The sequence below is a fragment of the Tinamus guttatus genome, unplaced genomic scaffold (assembly GCF_059628265.1).
Source record: "Tinamus guttatus ecotype Peru unplaced genomic scaffold, ASM5962826v1 Tinamus_guttatus_pri_ptg001096l, whole genome shotgun sequence".
NCBI classification, from domain to species: domain Eukaryota; kingdom Metazoa; phylum Chordata; class Aves; order Tinamiformes; family Tinamidae; genus Tinamus; species Tinamus guttatus.
In genome coordinates this window covers 60,783-80,222 of record NW_028289630.1, presented here as the reverse complement: position 1 = coordinate 80,222, position 19,440 = coordinate 60,783, and the positions used below count along the sequence as shown (strand labels likewise).

Sequence of the window (19,440 nt, the reverse complement as noted above, 5' to 3'; positions counted from 1 at the left end):
TTCTAAAGCAGATGACTTATCGACTGCCATTCTGAAGCAGAAGAACAGGCCCAATCGGTTAATTGTTGATGAAGCCATCAATGAAGACAACAGTGTTGTGTCGCTGTCCCAGGTGCGTCAGCTGTCAAAGCAAAACCTTAAATGTGGCCAACATGCAAGCTGCTGCTGCTGTGCGTTACCTTGGAACGTAACTTGGCTACGTGAATCTAAGTGTTTGTATAAGAAACTACAGCAGTTACAAGTGGGGGAGATGAGTTATTTGTTTTCTAACACTCATGAAAAAATATGTTCTGATTCTGAGCTTTCAGTGTTTAGTCAAACTTGAGGCTTTATTCTGCCTTCAGGACTCTCTCTTGTCCAGTGCAGTAGGATCCTTCACTTTCAAGATGTAATTCTCCAAAGTCAAGTAGCTCTCCTCAGATACTTGATTTTTTGCTTTGTCAAAAGCTTGTGCTAATGTTGTTGTTTACAGGCAAAAATGGATGAATTGCAGCTTTTCAGAGGAGACACTGTCCTGCTAAAAGGCAAGAAGAGGAGAGAAGCAGTCTGCATTGTTCTGTCAGATGATACCTGCTCAGATGAGAAGATTCGCATGAATAGGGTTGTTCGCAACAACCTGAGAGTGCGCCTAGGGGATGTGATCAGGTGAAGATGAATTTGCCAACTGTTGCCTATCCCTGGGTTGCCTAAGTAATTTTTGCACAGGGTCTGAATCGATTCAGTAACAGAAACAGGAAATACTCCTGTGTCTTCCAGATAGGCTTTTGTGTGTGTCTTGCATCAAGGATTTAAATGCAGTTTACTTTTGTATGTGTTGCATGTGTACACCCTTGGATTAATACTGAAAAAAGGTACTAATTTTTCTTGGAAGTCACTTCAGCACTTTCACAAGCCTAAATTCTGTCACTAAATCAAGTAGTTTAATTATCCACGTCTTAAATCAACGGGAATGTTCTTCATGGGAGACAGGCTTTGTTCTGTGAGGAAGCAGGGTGCAATTGACTTGTGAGCATTTCTTACTCATGGAAATTCTGATTTGCAGAAGGCTTTACCTCTGAGTATTACCTCTAATCTGGAACCTTCCGCACGTTTTGGGAAAATTGGTGCCCAGAATTCCTAGGGTGAGGTGAAGAAAAATCTTTAAATGCAAAATGCATTTCATGTGAGCTTTATAGAGCAGGTGAATGAGGCTGTTGCACCACTATTTCTACCACTAGCTGCTAGTGTACTACTAGTAGCTACACTACTACCACTAGTGTAGCCGGAACAGAATAGTATTTTGAGACAGACTGGCTATGTTTGTGGGTTTAAAATCAAGGTAAATTCTTACTTTAAACTGATGTAAACTGGTTGCTGTTGGACTCATTGGAACTGGTTATTGTTGGGAGTCATTTATAGTGTGACATTTCTAGTGTGTTCTCCTCTGCTGGGACTGTGTCTGTAGTGGTTCTGAGCCTTCCAGGTGTGTTACCAATTTTCTTAACTGTATTACAAGGGTCAGGTATCTTTTGTACCTCCTTGCCCTCAAGATTTTCCTTGCTGATATCTAATTACTTACTGTATTTATTTCCATGGCTTGTCTTCTGCCAAAACACAGGCTTGTGCTTTAATCACTTTCTGCTTGTGATTCTCAGCTGTTTTCCTTATGAAATGGTCTGTTTTTTCTTTACCCCCTTTTGCTGTAACTTCTCAGGAGAGAATGTGCTAAAAAGCTCTCTTAAGAGTGTCTAACAAAGTAATGTATGAAAAGCAGCACGCACAGTTGTAGTTCTCTGCAAACTTTTTTTTAGCTGGTAAAGCTGGTTTGAGCTTTATGCCTCCTTGCAGCAATTTGCTACTCTGAGCTATTACTACGATAATCTGCTGTCCCACACTATAATATAATAACTGAAGTGTTTTTAATAGAAAAGGAGGAAGGGGAGCCTCTGCAAAGTGAGATTGACAGGTATCTAACTGCAAGCTGCTTACCAATGACTGGTACTGAAAGCCTTTGCTCATAAGCAGGGGGACTATTAGAGAAGAGAGAGATGAAGAAAAAAGAGAATTTCTCCTAGCTCCCTATCTCTGACAATTGGTCCAACAGCAGCTTCTTGTAGAAATAAAAGGTCACTAGTGACTTTCCCAGCTGTTCAGGATGCATTAAGCTGTTTGGGATGCATTAGTCAACTTGTAAATGTTATCTTGATAAGGAGAGGGAGGCTGCAGAAGAGCAGGATGTAGGAAAAGGAGTATGAATCTCCAGCAGTTGTGGGGAGTGCTGAGGGGAATGAAGGGAAATGTAGAGCATGAAGACTTGTTCTGCCACAGGGATGCGTATTGCTGTGGATCTCAAACAGGCAGGGAGTGTCTTAATAAGGCTTTGGAGAAACCTTACTGGTGTTTGTACTGGTGTGGGAAGAGGTATCCCATGCCTTTCCTAGCTGAGGTGCAAGACCAGCGTGATGCAGCTAACTAGAGTTTTCTTCTGTTGCAGCATCCAGCCTTGCCCAGATGTGAAGTATGGCAAACGTATCCATGTGCTGCCGATTGATGACACAGTAGAGGGGATTACAGGAAATCTGTTTGAGGTCTACCTCAAACCGTACTTCTTGGAAGCATACAGACCCATCAGGAAAGGTAATGGCATCTGCTCTGGAGGTCCTTGTGACAGTGGTTCTGGTCTAGTCCTAGACTGGTTAAAGAGAAGCTCTACAGCCACGCACAGATCTCTGTGTAGCATTACGCTGGTGTCTGTAGAACAGGACTCTGCTGGTGCTCGTTTAATTTCTCCCAGCCGTCAGAGAAAATGGTGATATCTGCTGTTGATACAGGAGTCTGATGACTCTCCTGGATTTTTGTTGTTGTTCCTTTCACTGTTTTTGTAACATAAGATGGGAGAGTGTCATAAAAGGCTCAGGCAGAATGCAAAACAAAATCTGGGTGTTTGCCTCTGTATTAGTCAATTGTTCAAATATACCAGCTGGCACCCTGAGTAAATTCACTTCCTCAATGTAATTTAATTAATAACTGAGTGTGTAGGAAAGCCAGGTATGCTTTTTAGAGTTGTGCTTGTAGCGCTTCTACTGGAACAAATAGGTCCTAACAAAGGAAGTTGAAGTTTTCAAGCTGCTTTAGTCCAAAATAGCCAGGAGCTGCAGAGTGCACCAGACAGAAGGCTAGGACATCCAGGGCTGAACTTCCCTTTACCTGGCTTTGTGCAGGCTGGAACAGCCACCTGGAAGTCGTATCTTTGGTACAATGGTAACAAAAACATAGGCAGGTAGTTGTTAGAGTGCCTTTCTCAAGGGAGACAGCCAGCAATTACCTCCTGTTAGCAGAGAGCGCTGGGAACCCACACGAGATAGTTTTATTTTATTGATGGCAACTCACCATTTCAGCCTGGCTTTGGTTTCTCCTGTCTCACTTGTGACTTTCATTTGAGATTTCATGTTCTACTGTGTCTCTGCTGCCCACTGGAAGCAGGAAGCTCTCCTTTAAATCAGTAGCCAATTATTAAAGGAGACAGGGAAAATAGAGATGTTGGCACTTTAGCCTTGGCTCATATACTTAGTTCCTTTATTGAGACTGCCTGCTTGCCACTCTGTGACCAAATAGATGACTCAAAATCAAATTGCAAAACAACTTGAAAATTTTTGTTTTCTTAAGCTCTACCTGAACTATTTTTAGGAAGTTTTTCTTTCCATAAAAAATAAAAGAAGTTGCAAAACAGTTAAATTGAAAATGAATGGAAGCTAGACTTGATTCCTTGCCTTCAACAGTGTTTGGTATCAAGGCAGATAATTCTTTTTTCCTCTTTGCTGTTTGTTTTGTTCTGGATGAAATTTGAGAACTTCACCCATTACAGAGCCACACAGCGCTCTGGTAGTCACGCTGTATGCAGTTTTTGAATATAAAGCAGAGACTAGTGGTAAAACACCAGCAGAATATGCTTGTGTAACCTACTTTTTATCTTCTGAGATTGCTGGTAGAACAAAGTTTGACGTTTTGCAGATGCCAGTTGCAGCAGGTCACTGAAATATGGCATTTTTACAGGCGACATTTTCTTGGTGCGTGGAGGGATGCGTGCAGTGGAGTTCAAAGTGGTGGAGACAGATCCGAGTCCTTACTGCATAGTAGCTCCGGACACCGTGATCCATTGCGAGGGAGAGCCCATCAAACGAGAGGTGAGCAAATCCTGCCGTGCAGCGCTCCACCGAATCCACTTCATCCCCCAAAAATGCCTGTTTCTCTGATAGCCCTGGAGAGAGCAGTGTTTGTGATTCCTGGTTTGGCGTTTTGCTTATTGAATGCGATGATTAGAAACCTTTGGTGTCAGGATATGAGTTCCTGAAGTTAGGTGGAGAAGCGTGTTTCCAATGTCCTGATCTCAGGTGCTGAGATAATATTAATGCTTTGGTTTTCTGAGGTGATGTGATGGTTTTGCATCTGCTTTGAGATAGCTGATGATGGACTTGGATGCATCTTTTAATTCAGAAGTTCCCTTCTGCCATAATAGCAAGAGTTTATGGTGCTACAGTTTCATTCCTTCAGAAAAGAAAGTGATTTTTTTCAAGGGAAATTCCCATTAGATAGAAAAATATTTCCACAGAAGGGTTGTCAAACCCTGGAGCAGGGTCTGGAGAGAGCAGCCTTCAGCCTTGATGAGGCCAGGCAGTTCCAGGTTTGTAGGTCTTGGACTGACATCCCTGAGGTCCCTCCTTAGGTGATTTTATGATTTTGGGAGGCCTAATATTGCAGTAGAGATTTGCAAAGCCATGTAATGAATGGGTGTTGTAGAGCAGTTTTGAAAGTATTAGTTAAAAGCTTGGTCTTATGTGCATGTCTGGATCTTAATCTTAGCTACTGTATTCAAGTCAGTTCCTGAAGAAAGCGCCATATATGAGAACTGTCTGGTAGCTAGGATCATTCGAGCGGTTAGACTGAAGTATACTTATTCCTTAAACCATAACTGATATTTCCTACTGGGCTTCATTGTCCATTTTTAACTTTGTTAGGAATGTTAGAAGGTCACACAGCTTTGACTAATATCTCTAGAGAACAGACCTGTCAGCATGGACCATCATTCAGGAGAGTGGGCTTCATTCAGTCTCGTAAAAGCCTAGAGCTGGGTGCATGCAGCTAGTCCCCACTGTATGTCTGGAAAGACAGAGTTGAGAGTTGCTGAATACTGCAGAAAGACTCAAAAATGGGAATGGCGGAGTAACAAAGAAATGGTAACAGGCAAAACTTGTGGCCTTTGTCCCCTTTCTAAGCCAGCACTTTGTCATTCTGCGCTACTCTCTAGAGATTCCTGGGTTCTGTGTTCTGGGAGGGATTGAACTATTGTTCTTTCCCTTGAATGTTTAATGTTTCCTTCCTGGTAGGATGAGGAAGAGTCACTGAACGAAGTGGGCTATGATGACATTGGTGGCTGCCGGAAGCAGCTGGCTCAGATCAAAGAGATGGTGGAACTTCCCCTGCGACACCCTGCACTCTTCAAGGCGATAGGGGTGAAGGTAAAGTGTCCTGTGTGCACCCTGTGAGTCGTCTTGCCTTTGCTCAAGACTGTTGGTGTAGGAGGATTATGAGGTATTGGGGGGATAGGAATAAATAACCTGTGATTATTTTTCCTCCTTTCCCTTTTTTTTTTTTCTTGCTGATATTGAAGGCAATAGCTTCTTAATGCTTTAGACGTGGAATAAAATGTTAGAAATTTGTGAAGCAGAGTGATGCTTTGAATCAGCACTGTCGGTTATTGGCAAGCTGCTTGTTTGTGTCATGCAAACTAGGAAGGATGTTGATAGTAATACTGGAATGGCAACTGTTGCATGAGCTTACATCAGAATTTTGGGTTTGCTTTATCAAACACTCTCCAGTTTCACTATGAAGCTACTTAGGCACTCAGATATTAATTCACCTCCTAAATCCCTTGGCTTTGTCCTCAGCCTCCCCGTGGGATTCTGCTGTATGGACCTCCTGGCACTGGTAAAACACTGATTGCCCGAGCAGTGGCCAACGAAACTGGGGCTTTCTTCTTCCTGATCAACGGTAAGTTTTATGGCTTCTTTGGCCACAAATCTTTGACTAAATCTTCTTTGGACTTACCCATGTAGCTCATGATAATGAATGGAGATAATAAGACTTTGAGACATGCTGTCTCCTTGAGGCACCTTTGTAATGCAGTGACCTGGAGTCTGTCTGCCTGGGTGTTGTAGAGAGAGTTAGGACTGAATTGTTGAAATTATTCTATGTATATTGGTGCAGAACCCTCTTCTATCACTACCAACTTGTTTCATTCGCACAAGATGATTTGTACTGGATTTTATTTCCCTCAAATAAAGCACAAGAGCTGCTCTGTTTCCCATAATATTAATTGGGAGGAACCTCCCTCAAAGCTGCAATGAGTGCCCTGGTGCTAGTTGCAAGTGAGAGAACCTTATATCGCCTTTGTAGCAGATAAGATAGGTGCTGGATTATGGCCAGTAAGGACTGGATTCTAAATTCTCCTCACTGCTTTTCTGTCTTGTTTTATAGTCAGTGCTGAAATGACTTTGCTGCAGTCAAGATATACCTGCACTTTCTTTCTAATTTCAGTTACATAGACCTCTAATTTTAATTGTATAGACCTGCTAGGGCAAAAGCTGAGGAGTGTATTACACATTGCAGGGGTGATCTCAAGGCACAGGATGCAAGCGGGCTGTTTTCAAGCATATGCAGTCCTTGAAATATGCTTCCTAAGTGTGCAGAAGGGACCACTGCATGCTGATGAGCCAGCCTTTTCTTTAGAGACTTGCCCTTCTGTGGTATAATAAAAATAATTATGTCAGAATTAATGATATATTCTTTATCTGCTAGTCCCAAACCTGGAGCCTCAGGCAGTGTGGTAGCATGGGACTGGTGTGAATTGGTGAGTTACTTTTAATGTAAGACTCTCAGGACAGGCCTGCACCAGTGGTTCTGCAGCTAGCTGAAGTCAGCTGCCATCTATGCTCTCCTGAGGGTCAGATTACTTTTTCTTGGATCTTTTAGAAGACACTTTTTTCTCATTACCACCCCTATCATCACAGGAGAATAAATCTGTAAGTCTGCACTTGTGTTCAGTACTTGTAGGAGAGATCTCATGGGACTCTTGCCCTTCCTTCTGGGTTTGATATTTTCATAGAGAATCCCTTTTGTTATTTGCTGAGAAAAAAAACTTTTTTTAATACTTTTAAATATTTATAGGCTCTTATAGAGGGGAATATATACCCACATAGTGCAGGCTAGAAATAGCGTCAATGTCTTGCAGCTTTTTCCTTCCCAAAAGTTCATCACCATGTAATTTAGTTGCTTCTCTTGAAAGAAAGGACAGGCATTAACAGTGTGCGATGGCACATTGCAGAGAAGGTCACTTGAGTGTGAAACAGAGTAAGGAAAGAGGCATCTAAAGGTAGCTCACTGACTAGCACTGAATTCTGACGGAATAAACTGAGAACACCAGAATGCTGGTAATACATCCTATCCTTACCTTTACAAATACTAATTTAGTGAGAATTTGCTTGTTAGTGTTTGCTTTGGCTTAAGATATAGACACTCCCATGTGGTCTTTCCACTTAAAAAGAAAAAAAATCAGATGTATGCTGAGTTCATGCTGTATTCTGCAGGTCCCGAGATCATGAGCAAGCTGGCTGGTGAGTCTGAGAGCAACCTGAGGAAAGCCTTTGAAGAAGCAGAAAAGAATGCTCCTGCCATCATCTTCATCGATGAACTGGATGCCATTGCTCCAAAGAGAGAGAAGGTAAATAAAGTGCTGTGGCCTTAGGTCTTTTTTGGGAGTGGCTGATGTGAACCTCAGCCTTTGAGCATAAGGATAAAGCAGAGTTTATCTTAGCAGTTCAGACTTGGACAGATTCAGCACCTGGGGTGATACAGATCAGTAGGTTTCATGATGGCTTGTGGTTGTGACATCCATCTGTCGTGGTGCGGTGCTAGATGTTGTGCCGTGCTGTAGTTAGTCCTACTGTTGCTTTGTGTCTCCACAGACACATGGAGAGGTGGAACGTCGCATAGTGTCCCAGCTGTTGACTCTTATGGATGGATTGAAGCAGAGAGCGCATGTGATTGTCATGGCAGCTACCAACAGACCTAACAGCATTGACCCAGCACTCAGGCGTTTTGGTAACCAGAATTGCTGTCTTTTCTGTGTATTTGATGCTTTCTTACAGGTTATGCTGGGGGGCCTTGAAAAGTTTCAGCAGAAATTAACGCTGAACAGCTTCATATACTATTGACTTGTCTCTCCATGGCTTGTTTGGAGTTTGTTTCTAGACTTCCAGCTTTTGCTATTAATTTCTGTGTTTTATTAGGTCAGTTTTTGTAGAAATAGTGAAATACTTTGACATCAAACGGTGTGCTCGCCTTTGTTGCATGAGGCTGTCCAAGACGCACTGAAGGAGTAACTGGCTACCTAATGGGTGTTTATGCCTCAAGTTGCAGTGGGGTCTGAAGTGTCCAACTTCTCAAACTGTATTTCTCAGAAATAAAAGTAAATTGAGGTCCAGGTTTTCAAACCTTCACAATGTGAGTGAATGTATGAGCAGTTTATAAAGAATAAAAGAGCAGACCAGTCAAGCTTACAGAAGAGTAACCTCTTAAATGTATAACTAGCCATTTGACCATTTGAAAACATAGCTATGACTAGAGGCAAATGGCAGGTACTGTACATAATATTGCTGTAACACATAGGCTTCCTTCCCTCCCCCCAATTATTGGAGCTGTTTGTGCTTTTTGCCACTTTATACAGCACTCTGAGCAGTACCAAAGTTCTGAAAAATCTGTGTCTCAGTATTTGCAGACACTTATTGTGCTGAGGATGAAAAGGTAGGAATGAACAAAAATGTGTCATGCTATGTTGGTTATGGGAAGCTAATTTTCCCATAAATGAGACTTGAAAACAATTACTGAACCAGTGACTGTGTTTTGTACTCTTGGGCTCTAGTTAAACCCATAGTCTCAGTTTTCTTAAGTGTCTAAATCCTTTCTTCCTTCTCTGATCTCACTTTGCTATTTTGCTTATATACACTGCAGAGAAACTTAAAGCTCTGTCATTTTCTGGAATTATAATGTCTGTGATTTGTCATTATCTGGTTCAGCAGGACAAAGGCAGCAACTGCAGCCTCTTTAGTTCAGAGTCAGCAGCTTAACATGTGCTTAATGTGTACTTCCCAGGTCGTTTTGACAGAGAGGTAGATATTGGTATCCCAGATGCCACTGGACGCCTGGAGATCCTGCAGATCCACACAAAAAATATGAAACTGGCTGATGATGTGGACCTGGAACAGGTGAGTAACCTGCAGTTGGGAAAGTTTGTCTCTGCAAACAGAAACTCCTTATGCTGTGTTTTGTAGTAGAAAAGTTATGCTTTGATCGTGGAAAAGGAGCAATTCATTTAAGAGGGCATGAAAATGGGTGAATGTGTGATCTCTGTCTTCCTTCAACCAGTTTATAAGTGACCAAAAGTCCTCACGCACTAGTTAAAATAGCATTTCTCAGGGAAACAAACATCTGTCCAGCCCGGAAGTGCCTTGTCACTGTCTTTCTGGGTTTGCTTGCTTGCCTTCTCATTAATAAATAAATAAAAAGCAAGCCTGAAACAAGCTACAGAGTTAGGTGTGCATCATGGTGAGGGTGGAACACATGTAAACTGGATGGTTCCTGTCATCTCTGTCCTGAATTAAGTTCTTTAGTCCTCCGGGGATAGTCTTTCTGTATCCTGTCTGAATTCCACTTGCAGCTTTGATCTCAGGTACAACAGCAGTGTCTCTGCTGGTAAATGGGTGGTAGCATTTGTCTTTAATCAGAGCACTGATCTTCCTGTCCCCCAGGGTTTATTGTACCTTTGAGTGAGTGACCAGAACACGTGTTGCCCTTGCAGATCGCTTGTGTCCCTGTGAGTCATGGTTGATACTCTGCTTTCAGGTGGCAAATGAGACCCATGGCCATGTTGGTGCTGACTTGGCTGCTCTTTGCTCAGAAGCTGCTCTTCAGGCTATCAGAAAGAAGATGGATCTCATAGACTTAGAAGATGAAACCATTGATGCCGAAGTGATGAACTCGCTGGCTGTGACCATGGATGACTTCAGGGTAAGGAAGGAGGGCTGCTCTTTTTTAGGTGCAATGCCCAATTGCATGTGTGGAACAAGTGACCACAGCACATCAGAACCCATGTAATGCCTTCTCTTCCCATGGTAGTGGGCTCTGAGCCAGAGCAATCCTTCTGCTCTTCGGGAGACTGTGGTGGAGGTGCCCCAAGTTACCTGGGAAGATATTGGTGGTCTAGAAGATGTAAAGAGAGAACTCCAGGAGCTTGTACAGGTGAGAGCCGCTCATGGATCTTTGCCCAGTTAGGCTATAATAATAAAAAGCAGAACCTTTTCAGATTCCTGTTTGGGTTAGGAATAGGGTAATTTCAGAGTTCTGATGGTATTTGCTGGCTATGGACTGGAAATTCCCTGCTGTCTGTCTTCAGTGAATAGGGCAGGGTGCTGGTGCAGGAAGGCAATGTCCTGTTATCAGTTGGATCTGCATTGACTTCCTTCATAGACGTTCCGCTACACGCAGGAGCGGTCGGAACAGCGCTCCTGCTGCTTTGCACGGAGGCCATCAGTGGGGACACTGCAAAGAGTTCTGTTAAGTAATTTTAGAAAGTGAATGCAGCTTTTTCAAGTGACCTTGTGAAGGGCTTTCCATCAGTGTTACACAGGGACAGGTGAGAAGCATTTGGGAAGCCTTCCATGAAGGGAGAGGCTGGGGCATACTGTCAAGAATGATTTGCTTAAAGTTTCAGTTACTGCTGTAGGAACACTCTATCTATGAAAAAAATAATCTATTTTCCTTTCTTATTCAGTTCAATTTTCTGGTATTAAAATTATCACTTAGCTCTGACCTTGTTGCTGGGGATATGTGCCCACCCCAAAGACACCTTGGCTGTCTCTGGGGAGCAGAGCTGAATAGATGAGATAATTAGTTGTTCCCTTTTGCTTCTGAAGGTCAGAGTGAAGCTGCTCAGCAGGGGTTAAGTGTGCTGGGAAACTACTGAAAATGATACTTGGTAAATTGAATGTTTAAGGCAGTTTTACAATTCACCTGTGGTGCTTTTCAAGGCAGTACTCAAATGACTACTACATTAACTCCCAGAGGCAGAATCGTGTATTTAACCCATCAGAAGTCTCAGTCTCTCTCAGTTCTGGTACAGGGCAAGCTCCAGGTCCTTTTTGGCTCATCACAAGACCCTTCTTTCTTTCAGTATCCTGTGGAGCACCCAGACAAGTTCCTCAAATTTGGCATGACTCCATCCAAAGGGGTTCTGTTCTATGGGCCCCCTGGCTGTGGGAAGACACTGCTGGCCAAAGCCATTGCCAATGAATGCCAGGCAAACTTCATTTCCATCAAGGGGCCGGAGCTGCTCACCATGTGGTTTGGCGAGTCTGAAGCCAACGTGCGTGAGATCTTTGACAAGGTGAGCACTCTTTCTGCTCCTCGTGCTGTGTGTGTTCATATGCCCCAGAACATGACTCTGCTGAGCCTTACTGGCCTGTTTCCTGTTTGTTGTGTCTGGTGTTTCCTTATCTCTTCTGTGACTGCATGCTGCTTTCCTGATGTTAAGAAATTAATCCTTGTGGCAATATAACTAAAATTTTTCTTCCTGCTACCTTTTGCATTGTTGTTAAATGTTTAAGCCCCTTAGCAGTGGGGTGAGTTTAGGATGGGGCAGATATCCTCCAAATCCCTGAAAATGTGTCCTGAAACCTCATGAGTCATCACCTTTTGCAGACCTGCAAAATGTCCTAAAAATTCTTGTACTGCAATAAACTTGGCTTGGGAAGAAGTTCACTCCCACTGCCTGCTCCTGTTCTGGGAGATACTTGCATGGATCAGCTTGGGAATCCTTATTCTTATGACCAGGAAAGATGCTGCGGGAGGAAAGTTGGAAGGAGAATAATTTGTTTGGAAGGGAACTTCAGAGGCCATCCAGTTCAGCTCTTTGCCCAGAGCAGGGATAACCTGGAAGTTAGATCAGGACCTTGTGTAGTTTAGTTCTGAGCATGTGCTAAGGATGGAGAATCCTCTACCTCCTTTGGCTGGTATATGTGTTTGAGGCTTCTCTTTGTGAATAATTTTTCTTTTTTTGTATTTCTAACTAGAATTTCCCTTGCAGTAGTTTGTGCCAGTTGCATTTCATCCTTTCACTGCACCTTGAAGAAGAATCTGGCTCCCTCTCCCCCATAACCACCCATTAGGTAGCTGAAGGCAGAGACTGGATCCTCCCTCCCTTTTGATGTGTCTGTCTTAATCACTGATACTTGACTGCCTAAACAGCCAACTGACATCCCTAGATCTTGCAGGGACAGCTCTGGTCTGGGCAAAATGGGTTTGGCTCTGCCTTTAGGTGCTGGAGTTACCACCTTTCTGTTTGGTTCACAGTGCTCCCCGCTTTGGGGAAACACAGGGGTTTGTAAGGCAGGAGGTTATTGCGGAGCAGCTTCTCCAAGCTGTCCACGAGGTAGCAGCACTCTAGTGCTCCTTGGAGCTGCTTTTAGGGCAGGCTTAGTGTGAGACGGGTGTCCTTCTCGTCTGGTGGTACTTCCTGTGCAGGAACTCTGCCTCTTTGCTCCTTGCAGGCTCGCCAAGCTGCACCTTGTGTGCTCTTCTTTGATGAGCTGGACTCCATTGCAAAGGCCCGAGGTGGGAACATCGGAGACGGCGGCGGTGCTGCAGACCGTGTCATTAACCAGATTCTGACAGAGATGGACGGCATGTCCACCAAGAAGAACGTCTTCATCATCGGTGCCACCAACAGGCCGGACATCATTGACCCGGCCATCCTGCGCCCCGGCCGCCTGGATCAGCTCATCTACATCCCCCTGCCTGACGAGAAGTCCCGGGTGGCTATTCTTAAAGCCAACCTGAGGAAATCGCCTGTTGCCAAGGTAGGAGATGTGCCCTGGCTGTGGTTGACTTGAGTTTGGTGCGTGTTTCAAATGCTCCTCACAAGTTTGTGACAAAGCAGAGGGCTGGTGATCAATCCACGCAGTACAGAGCTGGGAACCCTTTAGCCTGAATGATGGAAGTGAAGAGATGGAAGGGAGGCTTGAGCTGTAAACCTAGACAGTGGTGAAACCAGGTGCCAGTGACGCACAGTTACTGTATGTGTCCACACGTGAAGTAGCACAGCAAGTCTTAATCATGTAGTAGAGTTCCGCTCCTGGTGCAGGAACAGGAAAGCCTTGAACCGGTGTGTTATGGAGGATTCTTGTAATTTAAAATAAAAGTAGATGTTGAAAGCAGGGAAGGAAAATGGAAGCTGAAGAGGAGTCATCACCCCAAATTGATGCTGAAATTTATCACAGGCCAGAGCTATGCCCCTTTCCTGGGGAACAGGTGAGAACACACCTGACAGTGCCGTTAATCAGAGAAGAGGCAGTGTCAAGCAAGAGCTCAGGCTCTTTTATGTCAAACTTACTTTTTCAGGCACTGTCAGGAAGGAAAGCTCGAAAGGAGGCCATGGCACTACTGCATCAGTTGAAGGAGGAGGATTGTTGGTCCTGTCTCTGTGTTATGTCCCTTCTTCCACATGCCTGTGCCCTGTGCTTCCCTCTGAAGTGTTGCTGCTTGGGGTGGCAGAAGGACCTCTCGCTGGTGGTGCAAAGTGTACCTGCAGGTACCTCCTGAGCTAGCGACTCTGGGGTGCTAGAGCCTGCCGCTATTTCCATTGACACCTGGGTGCATGGCACCCTGAGCCCAGCAGCCAGCTCACTTCCCCTTGAACACGAGCAGTGCAGAGGCACTTGTGGCTCTTAACAGAGTCTTCTTGAGCACCTGAGGAGTGTGGCCTGCTGGATTTTATTTTTTCCCTAGGACGTCGACCTGGATTTCCTAGCTAAGATGACCAACGGCTTCTCAGGAGCTGACCTGACAGAGATTTGCCAACGTGCCTGCAAACTGGCCATCCGCGAGTCCATCGAGAGCGAGATCCGGCGAGAGCGCGAGAGGCAAACCAACCCTTCTGCCATGGTGAGTGCAGCTCCACGAGCCTGGAGGGGCAGCAACCCCCCGTGCCAGCAGGCTCTGAGGGGGCTCCTGGCGCAGAGCGCTGAGCTGCAGTACTTGGGCCTCTTCTGTGGGAGGCCCTGCTCGGGCGCCTCGTTGTTGACCTTGCTCAGAAGGCCCCTGCAGCGGCTGTAACTCACCGTGCGCTGCAGCGTCCTGCCCAGCCCCTGCCTTGGCTGCCCTCGGAGCATCCCGGCCCCAAGGGAGGCTGCGGGCAGGTGCCTGGCTGCAGAGCTCAGGGAAGTGGCTCACCTGGCCCCTCTTGTCCCACGCAGGAAGTGGAGGAGGACGACCCGGTTCCCGAGATCCGCAGGGATCACTTTGAGGAGGCCATGCGCTTTGCTCGCCGCTCCGTCAGCGACAATGACATCAGGAAATACGAGATGTTTGCACAGACCCTACAGCAGAGCCGTGGCTTCGGCAGCTTCAGGTAGCCGGGCAGGATGGGGAGAGGGCAGCCTGGCTTGGCCTCAAGAGCAGTGTGTGGAGAGCAGCTCCCCAGCTGGATGCTGCAGAACAATTGTCTCTCATCGCCTTTCCCCTTCTTGGTGCCCGCAGCAACTACCTGAGCACAGGGCCGGTCTGGGCTGTACTGCAGGCTCCTCGTGGCTGCTCTGTTAGTACTCCTGAAGGCCACCAGCATTGAAGAGTCCTTTCCCTTTAATCATGTGGCAGCGATGCAAGCCTTTAGCATGATCTGCCACTCTTCCCAGTTCACCCCTCTGCCCTAGCGGGCGCCTGGGTGCCAGTGGGGAGGGAGGGGAGCACGCCGAGCTGCAAGGAGGTGTCTGAACCGCATCTCTTCTCTCCCTCTCTGCACCGCAGGTTCCCGTCAGGTAACCAGGGAGGTGCTGGTCCCAGCCAAGGCACGGGAGGTGGCAGCGGGGGCAACGTATACAGTGAAGACAACGATGACGATCTCTACGGTTAACTCGCTGTCCTTGGTGGACCAAACTCCAAATCAGGCCACGTTGTACAGGGAAAATTCGATGTTCAGTGGACTCTCAGTTTCTTCATTCCTCAGTCAGAACCAGTGTAGCTGCGTGTCAGACTTTGTACAGGGAATGTTTTCTGCAAACACAAATCCACACCGATGTTCAGTTGGGAGGCAGACAGTGCATTAACCAGGAGGGAAACCGACTTAACTTCTGAGAAATTTCTGTTCTAGTTTATGTGGCAGAATCAGCAGCTTTAGCAAAGGGTACAACACTAGCCTGTATAAAAATAAATAAATAAATAAAACCCCACTCTAGCTAGGTCCTGGCCATTCCTTTGTGAAAGCTCTCTAGTTAACAAGACTGCTCTATATTCTTAGCTTTTTAGGTTCGTGTTAACCCAAGAAAGGTACTGGCTTGGCAGCCTCTTTCCCCTCTTGTACTTGGCAGTAGGCCCCAGAGAGGAGAGCGCTGCTGCCTGTGGCAGGTACCTCTGTGATCCTTCTCTGACGGAGCCGTGAGCTGCCCTGTCTCCTCTGGCTTTGGCTGCTGTGGAGCAGTGTAGCAGTGTAGCCCAAATTCCTCTGTGCACTTTGAGCCTGGTGCCCTCCCCAGGGGTCTATTGGACTCTCGCAGGTGGGAACCCTACTCCAGCAATGGCAGTTTCCTCTGTCCTGCTTGAAGGCAGGTGCGTGAGGGCTCTAGGGGTGCGCCTGGCTCTGCTGCAGCGTGCCCTGAGTGGGGCTGGGAGGAGCAGAGTCTCCTAGGTCAGCAGTTTGATGATCCTCAGGCTCTGCTGAAAGATGAGTGTCCCATTCAGCTGAAACGATTCACATGAGTCCTTGGGTTCCTGATGAAGGATTTCTGCTGACCCTCCTTGCCTTCCCCTCTGCAGGAACCAGGTTTTGATGGTGGTCCTTGTACCTACTCTTCTTTCCTCGGTTTCTTCATACTTCTCTAACATGTGAAGCGTGCCACGGCTGTGATTCTTGGTGTTGTGCAGGAGAGAAGCCCTGTGTCTGACAGCTCGTGGTTGCGCTGTCCCCCTCGCCCCTGGGGCCAGTGCTGTCCTGAAGCCCTGCGGATGAGCAGGGGCCCTGGGTGCCTGCACTTGTGCCTCCCATTTGTGAGGTAACAGGTGGGGAGGGTTGAGGGCTGGCAGGAGCCCTGTCGTGAAGGGCACTGCTGCAAAGGCCATAGCTTCACCTCAGCCCCTCACTGCTTGTCCTTGCCAACGTGTGTGAATCCAGCACATGTGCCCATCCTCCAAGGTGAGCTGGAGGCTGGGTGAGAGCTGCTTGGCCGAGGCTGCTTCAGCCTCTCCTTTCAGCAAGCTGAGAGCCCTGTGGTTGGGGAGGGTCCCTGCCTGCCTGTGGCTCTGCATTGCTCATGTTGGGGCTGTATTAGTGGTTTTGGGTTTGTGTAAGTGGCCAGGGGGAGGTTTGCTGTAATGGAGGGACTAGTGAGCAAAAGGGAGCCTGCTGCATGAGCAGGAAGCAGTGAGGCTGCTCCTGAGAGCAAGGGGCAGCTGCCCTCTGAGCTGAGGGGCTTGGCTGGGAGGTGCCCTGTTGGATTTGGGAAGGGCTCTGTGAACTGAGGTGTCTGCAAAGATTTTTGCAAAAAGTGAGAGCTGCAGCATGACGTTGTGGGGCAAGGAGAGTGCTGAGGTGCCTGCTGGCCTCTGGAAACCTCCCCCATGGCAGCCTCGGCTACCACATGAGGTGCCCAGGGCCTGGGCTGTGGGGATGAGTAGATGGAGATGGGCTCCATCGAGGCAGTTAAACCTGTGGGGGGAGGAGTAGGGGGAGAGAGGAGAGGGAAGTCTCCCAGTAGCAGGAGGGGAGCAGCAGGGCACAAGGGCTCCTTCCCTCGGCCTGGGTGTGGGGAGGGAGCAGGAGAAAGGCCAAAAGCCCGAGCAAACTTTGTGTGAAGAGCCAGAGCTTCCTCCAGAGGTGCCTGTGGTGTGCCTGGTTTTAGGGGCTGGCAGAGCTGCTGCTGGGGTGCTCTTGCCCTGGCCTCACAGCATGAAGCCACTCACCAGCAAAGAAAAAGCTGCCTGTTTGTGTGGGCAGGGTCAGTGCTGCTGCTCTGCTCTTTGTACGTGCCTGCAGCTGCAGAAAGCAGCGGTTGTCCCTGCTGCAGGAGTGCGGCTGGAGGTGCTTGAACCAGCTCTGCCTCCTCGGCACAGCCGGCAGGGACCTGGCAGCCTCCATGACTGCTGGGTCCACTTTCACTCATGTATGAGGCACTGCAAGGCCTCACGAGTCAAGGCCTCAAGGTGTGAGAAGCAGTTCCAGGCCTTGGGAGAGCAGAAAGGAGCAGGGAGGGAGAGCAGTGGTCCTGAGACACCGGCTTTCCCCCCCCAGAGGGGCTGGGACAGCTTTGGCCCCTCTCGCACCCACGCACCAGCCCTCTCCGCCTCTGGCTGCCCCTGGTTTCTTGCTCCCTGCCCCGGGGGAGCTCAACCAGCCCTCCCTGTGCTCTGCGGGCGCTGCCTCCGCATCGGCCCCTGCTGGAGCAGCACTGGAGCAGGAGGAAGGCGGGGGCGGGGGCGGGGAAACAGCATGTGGGACCCAGGGAAGGGGAACCCTCATCTCTCTTCCCCCAGCCTGCCCAGAGAGGGCGATGGCTTCTGCACAGGACAGTGCCTACAGGAGCTCCTTCCCCTGCCCGTTCCTACAGGGGCTGCTTTAACTGTGGGGCTGCTGTGCCTAGCCCCTGGCATTGTGGCTGCCTTTTGCACTTGCCTGCACCCCCTGCAATGCACCACCTGGCCCCAGAGAGATGGTCCCAGGCCTGGCCCTACAGCCTCACCCCAGAGGTTGCTCTATTTATACTTTTTATTCTGTTAATTTTATTAATAATTTCTTCTGATGTGCAGCTCAAGGCAAGGCTAGGAGTTGTTTTATGTTTGACCTATTTCCTTCAAGCTGGCCAAGCACAGGAAATAAATGGCTACGTCTGTCTATGCAGCTCCCCTTGACTTATTTCCATGCCCTGTTCAAGCACGGCATAAAGGGGCAGCACAGCCCCCAGGGCCCAGCCCAGCCGCTGTGGGGACAGCAGGGCCCCCCCCCCAGCCTGAGGTTGGGGATTAGGGGCTGGTTTGTGATTCAGGGCCTTGGGGCCCTGCTGCAGCACCCCGAAAATCCCCAGGCTCGGCAGATTCACCTGCCAGCGGAGGGCAGGTGACAGGACTCACGCAGCCACCCCGTGCGCATCCCTTTCCCGTGGCTATCCCTGTGCTGTGGACAGTCCTGTCTCTTGGATCTCTGCCCCACAGGCACCCCCTCTGTGGGAGGATGTCTAAGTAACAGAGGCTTCCCGATAGAAGACGGATACGATGAGCCGGACTAAGACCAAGGCGAAAAGATCGTGGGAAAGTCACCAGCTGCAAGAACACAGAAGTAGGAGAGGAAGAACCTGTAAACAAGCTTATCAGTGCAGGATAGAGGACTGTGTGCGGGCCAATCATGTAAACGTGTGCCCCGATATCTACAGCCAACCTAGTACGGTAGAAGATGCGTGGACAGTAGTATGTAACCAATTACAATGTAAGTGTACGCGTGGCTAAATGACTTAGCAGAAATGTAGTAGATACATAGAGTGCTTTAACGCGAATAAAGCAATTTCTGTTAGACTCATATTGAAGCCTTCAGGAGTCGTGTCTGGCCTCCCGCACCCCTCCCTACAGACACCCCCAGCCTTTGAACATCCCTTGCAGCTGGGGCATTCCTGCCCCACAGGCATCCCTGCCCCATGGGTACCACCAGCCCTGTGGTGCTGCCCCAGTGCTGGTTCAGCTCTGACCGCATACTGCCCAGCCTCTGACCACTGACTCCAGCCCTCCACCCTCGATGTCACTCACACCTTGGGGTCCCCGCTGGGCCATGGTGCCCCAGTGAGGTGTCCCCAGGGCCCACGCAGGGACAGCCCTTCCCCAGCTCTGCTGCTGCCTCGCTGGTGATGGGGTGGCCATGCTCACCCCACAGCCACCCTCACTGCTGCATCCCACATCCCTGCTTGTCCCTGCAGTGCTCCCTGCCCTGGGGACCCTCTCGTGCTGGGCCAGGAGCTCTGTCTGGGATGAGCTGGGAAACAGGGACATGAAGGGCAGCACTGGGGCAGAGGTGGAGGCTTTCCATCCTCTCCATGTTCATCTTCGGCTGCGCCAATGTCACTTGCAACGACACATGCCATCGGGGTGTATTTTTTAAAATACTTTATTTCTCCTCTCAATACTGACATTACAAAAAAAAACAACAACAAAAAAAAAACAAAAAAAAGGGGGGGGGGGAAGAAAAAAAAAACACTAGAAAACATTCAGGTCTCATTGCAACTGAGAGAAACCAAGGAGCCTACGTCTGCATGTTGACCTGTCTTCTCGCTCCATCAGTGTCCACCAGGGTTTGCGTGTTGGACTCACCGGGGAGCAGCG

The 19,440-nt window shown here is 48.0% G+C and overlaps 1 protein-coding gene across 1 annotated transcript; it reads left to right on the top strand.

The window, feature by feature from the left end:
* LOC104569429 (transitional endoplasmic reticulum ATPase) lies at positions 1–15,309 on the top strand. The gene is made up of 16 exons (XM_010216390.2): positions 1–112; positions 473–645; positions 2,474–2,616; positions 4,033–4,163; positions 5,364–5,495; positions 5,925–6,027; positions 7,623–7,756; positions 8,001–8,136; positions 9,187–9,299; positions 9,937–10,101; positions 10,210–10,332; positions 11,264–11,476; positions 12,639–12,947; positions 13,876–14,031; positions 14,343–14,497; positions 14,893–15,309. The coding sequence occupies exons 2-16, from the start codon at positions 479–481 to the stop codon at positions 14,996–14,998; spliced, it is 2,286 nt and encodes a 761-aa protein (XP_010214692.2). The 5' UTR covers positions 1–112; positions 473–478; the 3' UTR covers positions 14,999–15,309.
* The last annotated feature ends 4,131 nt before the right edge of the window (positions 15,310–19,440 follow it).

What these genes read in the sequence shown, in the direction of transcription:
- LOC104569429 (XM_010216390.2), top strand. Translation starts at nt 479, where the DNA reads ATGGATGAATTGCAGCTTTTCAGAGGAGACACTGTCCTGCTAAAAGGC. An exon ending in CCCAGCACTCAGGCGTTTTG is followed by an intron (nt 8,137 to 9,186) that starts GTAACCAGAATT and finishes TGTACTTCCCAG; the next exon opens with GTCGTTTTGACAGAGAGGTA. An exon ending in GGAAATCGCCTGTTGCCAAG is followed by an intron (nt 12,948 to 13,875) that starts GTAGGAGATGTG and finishes TTTTTTCCCTAG; the next exon opens with GACGTCGACCTGGATTTCCT.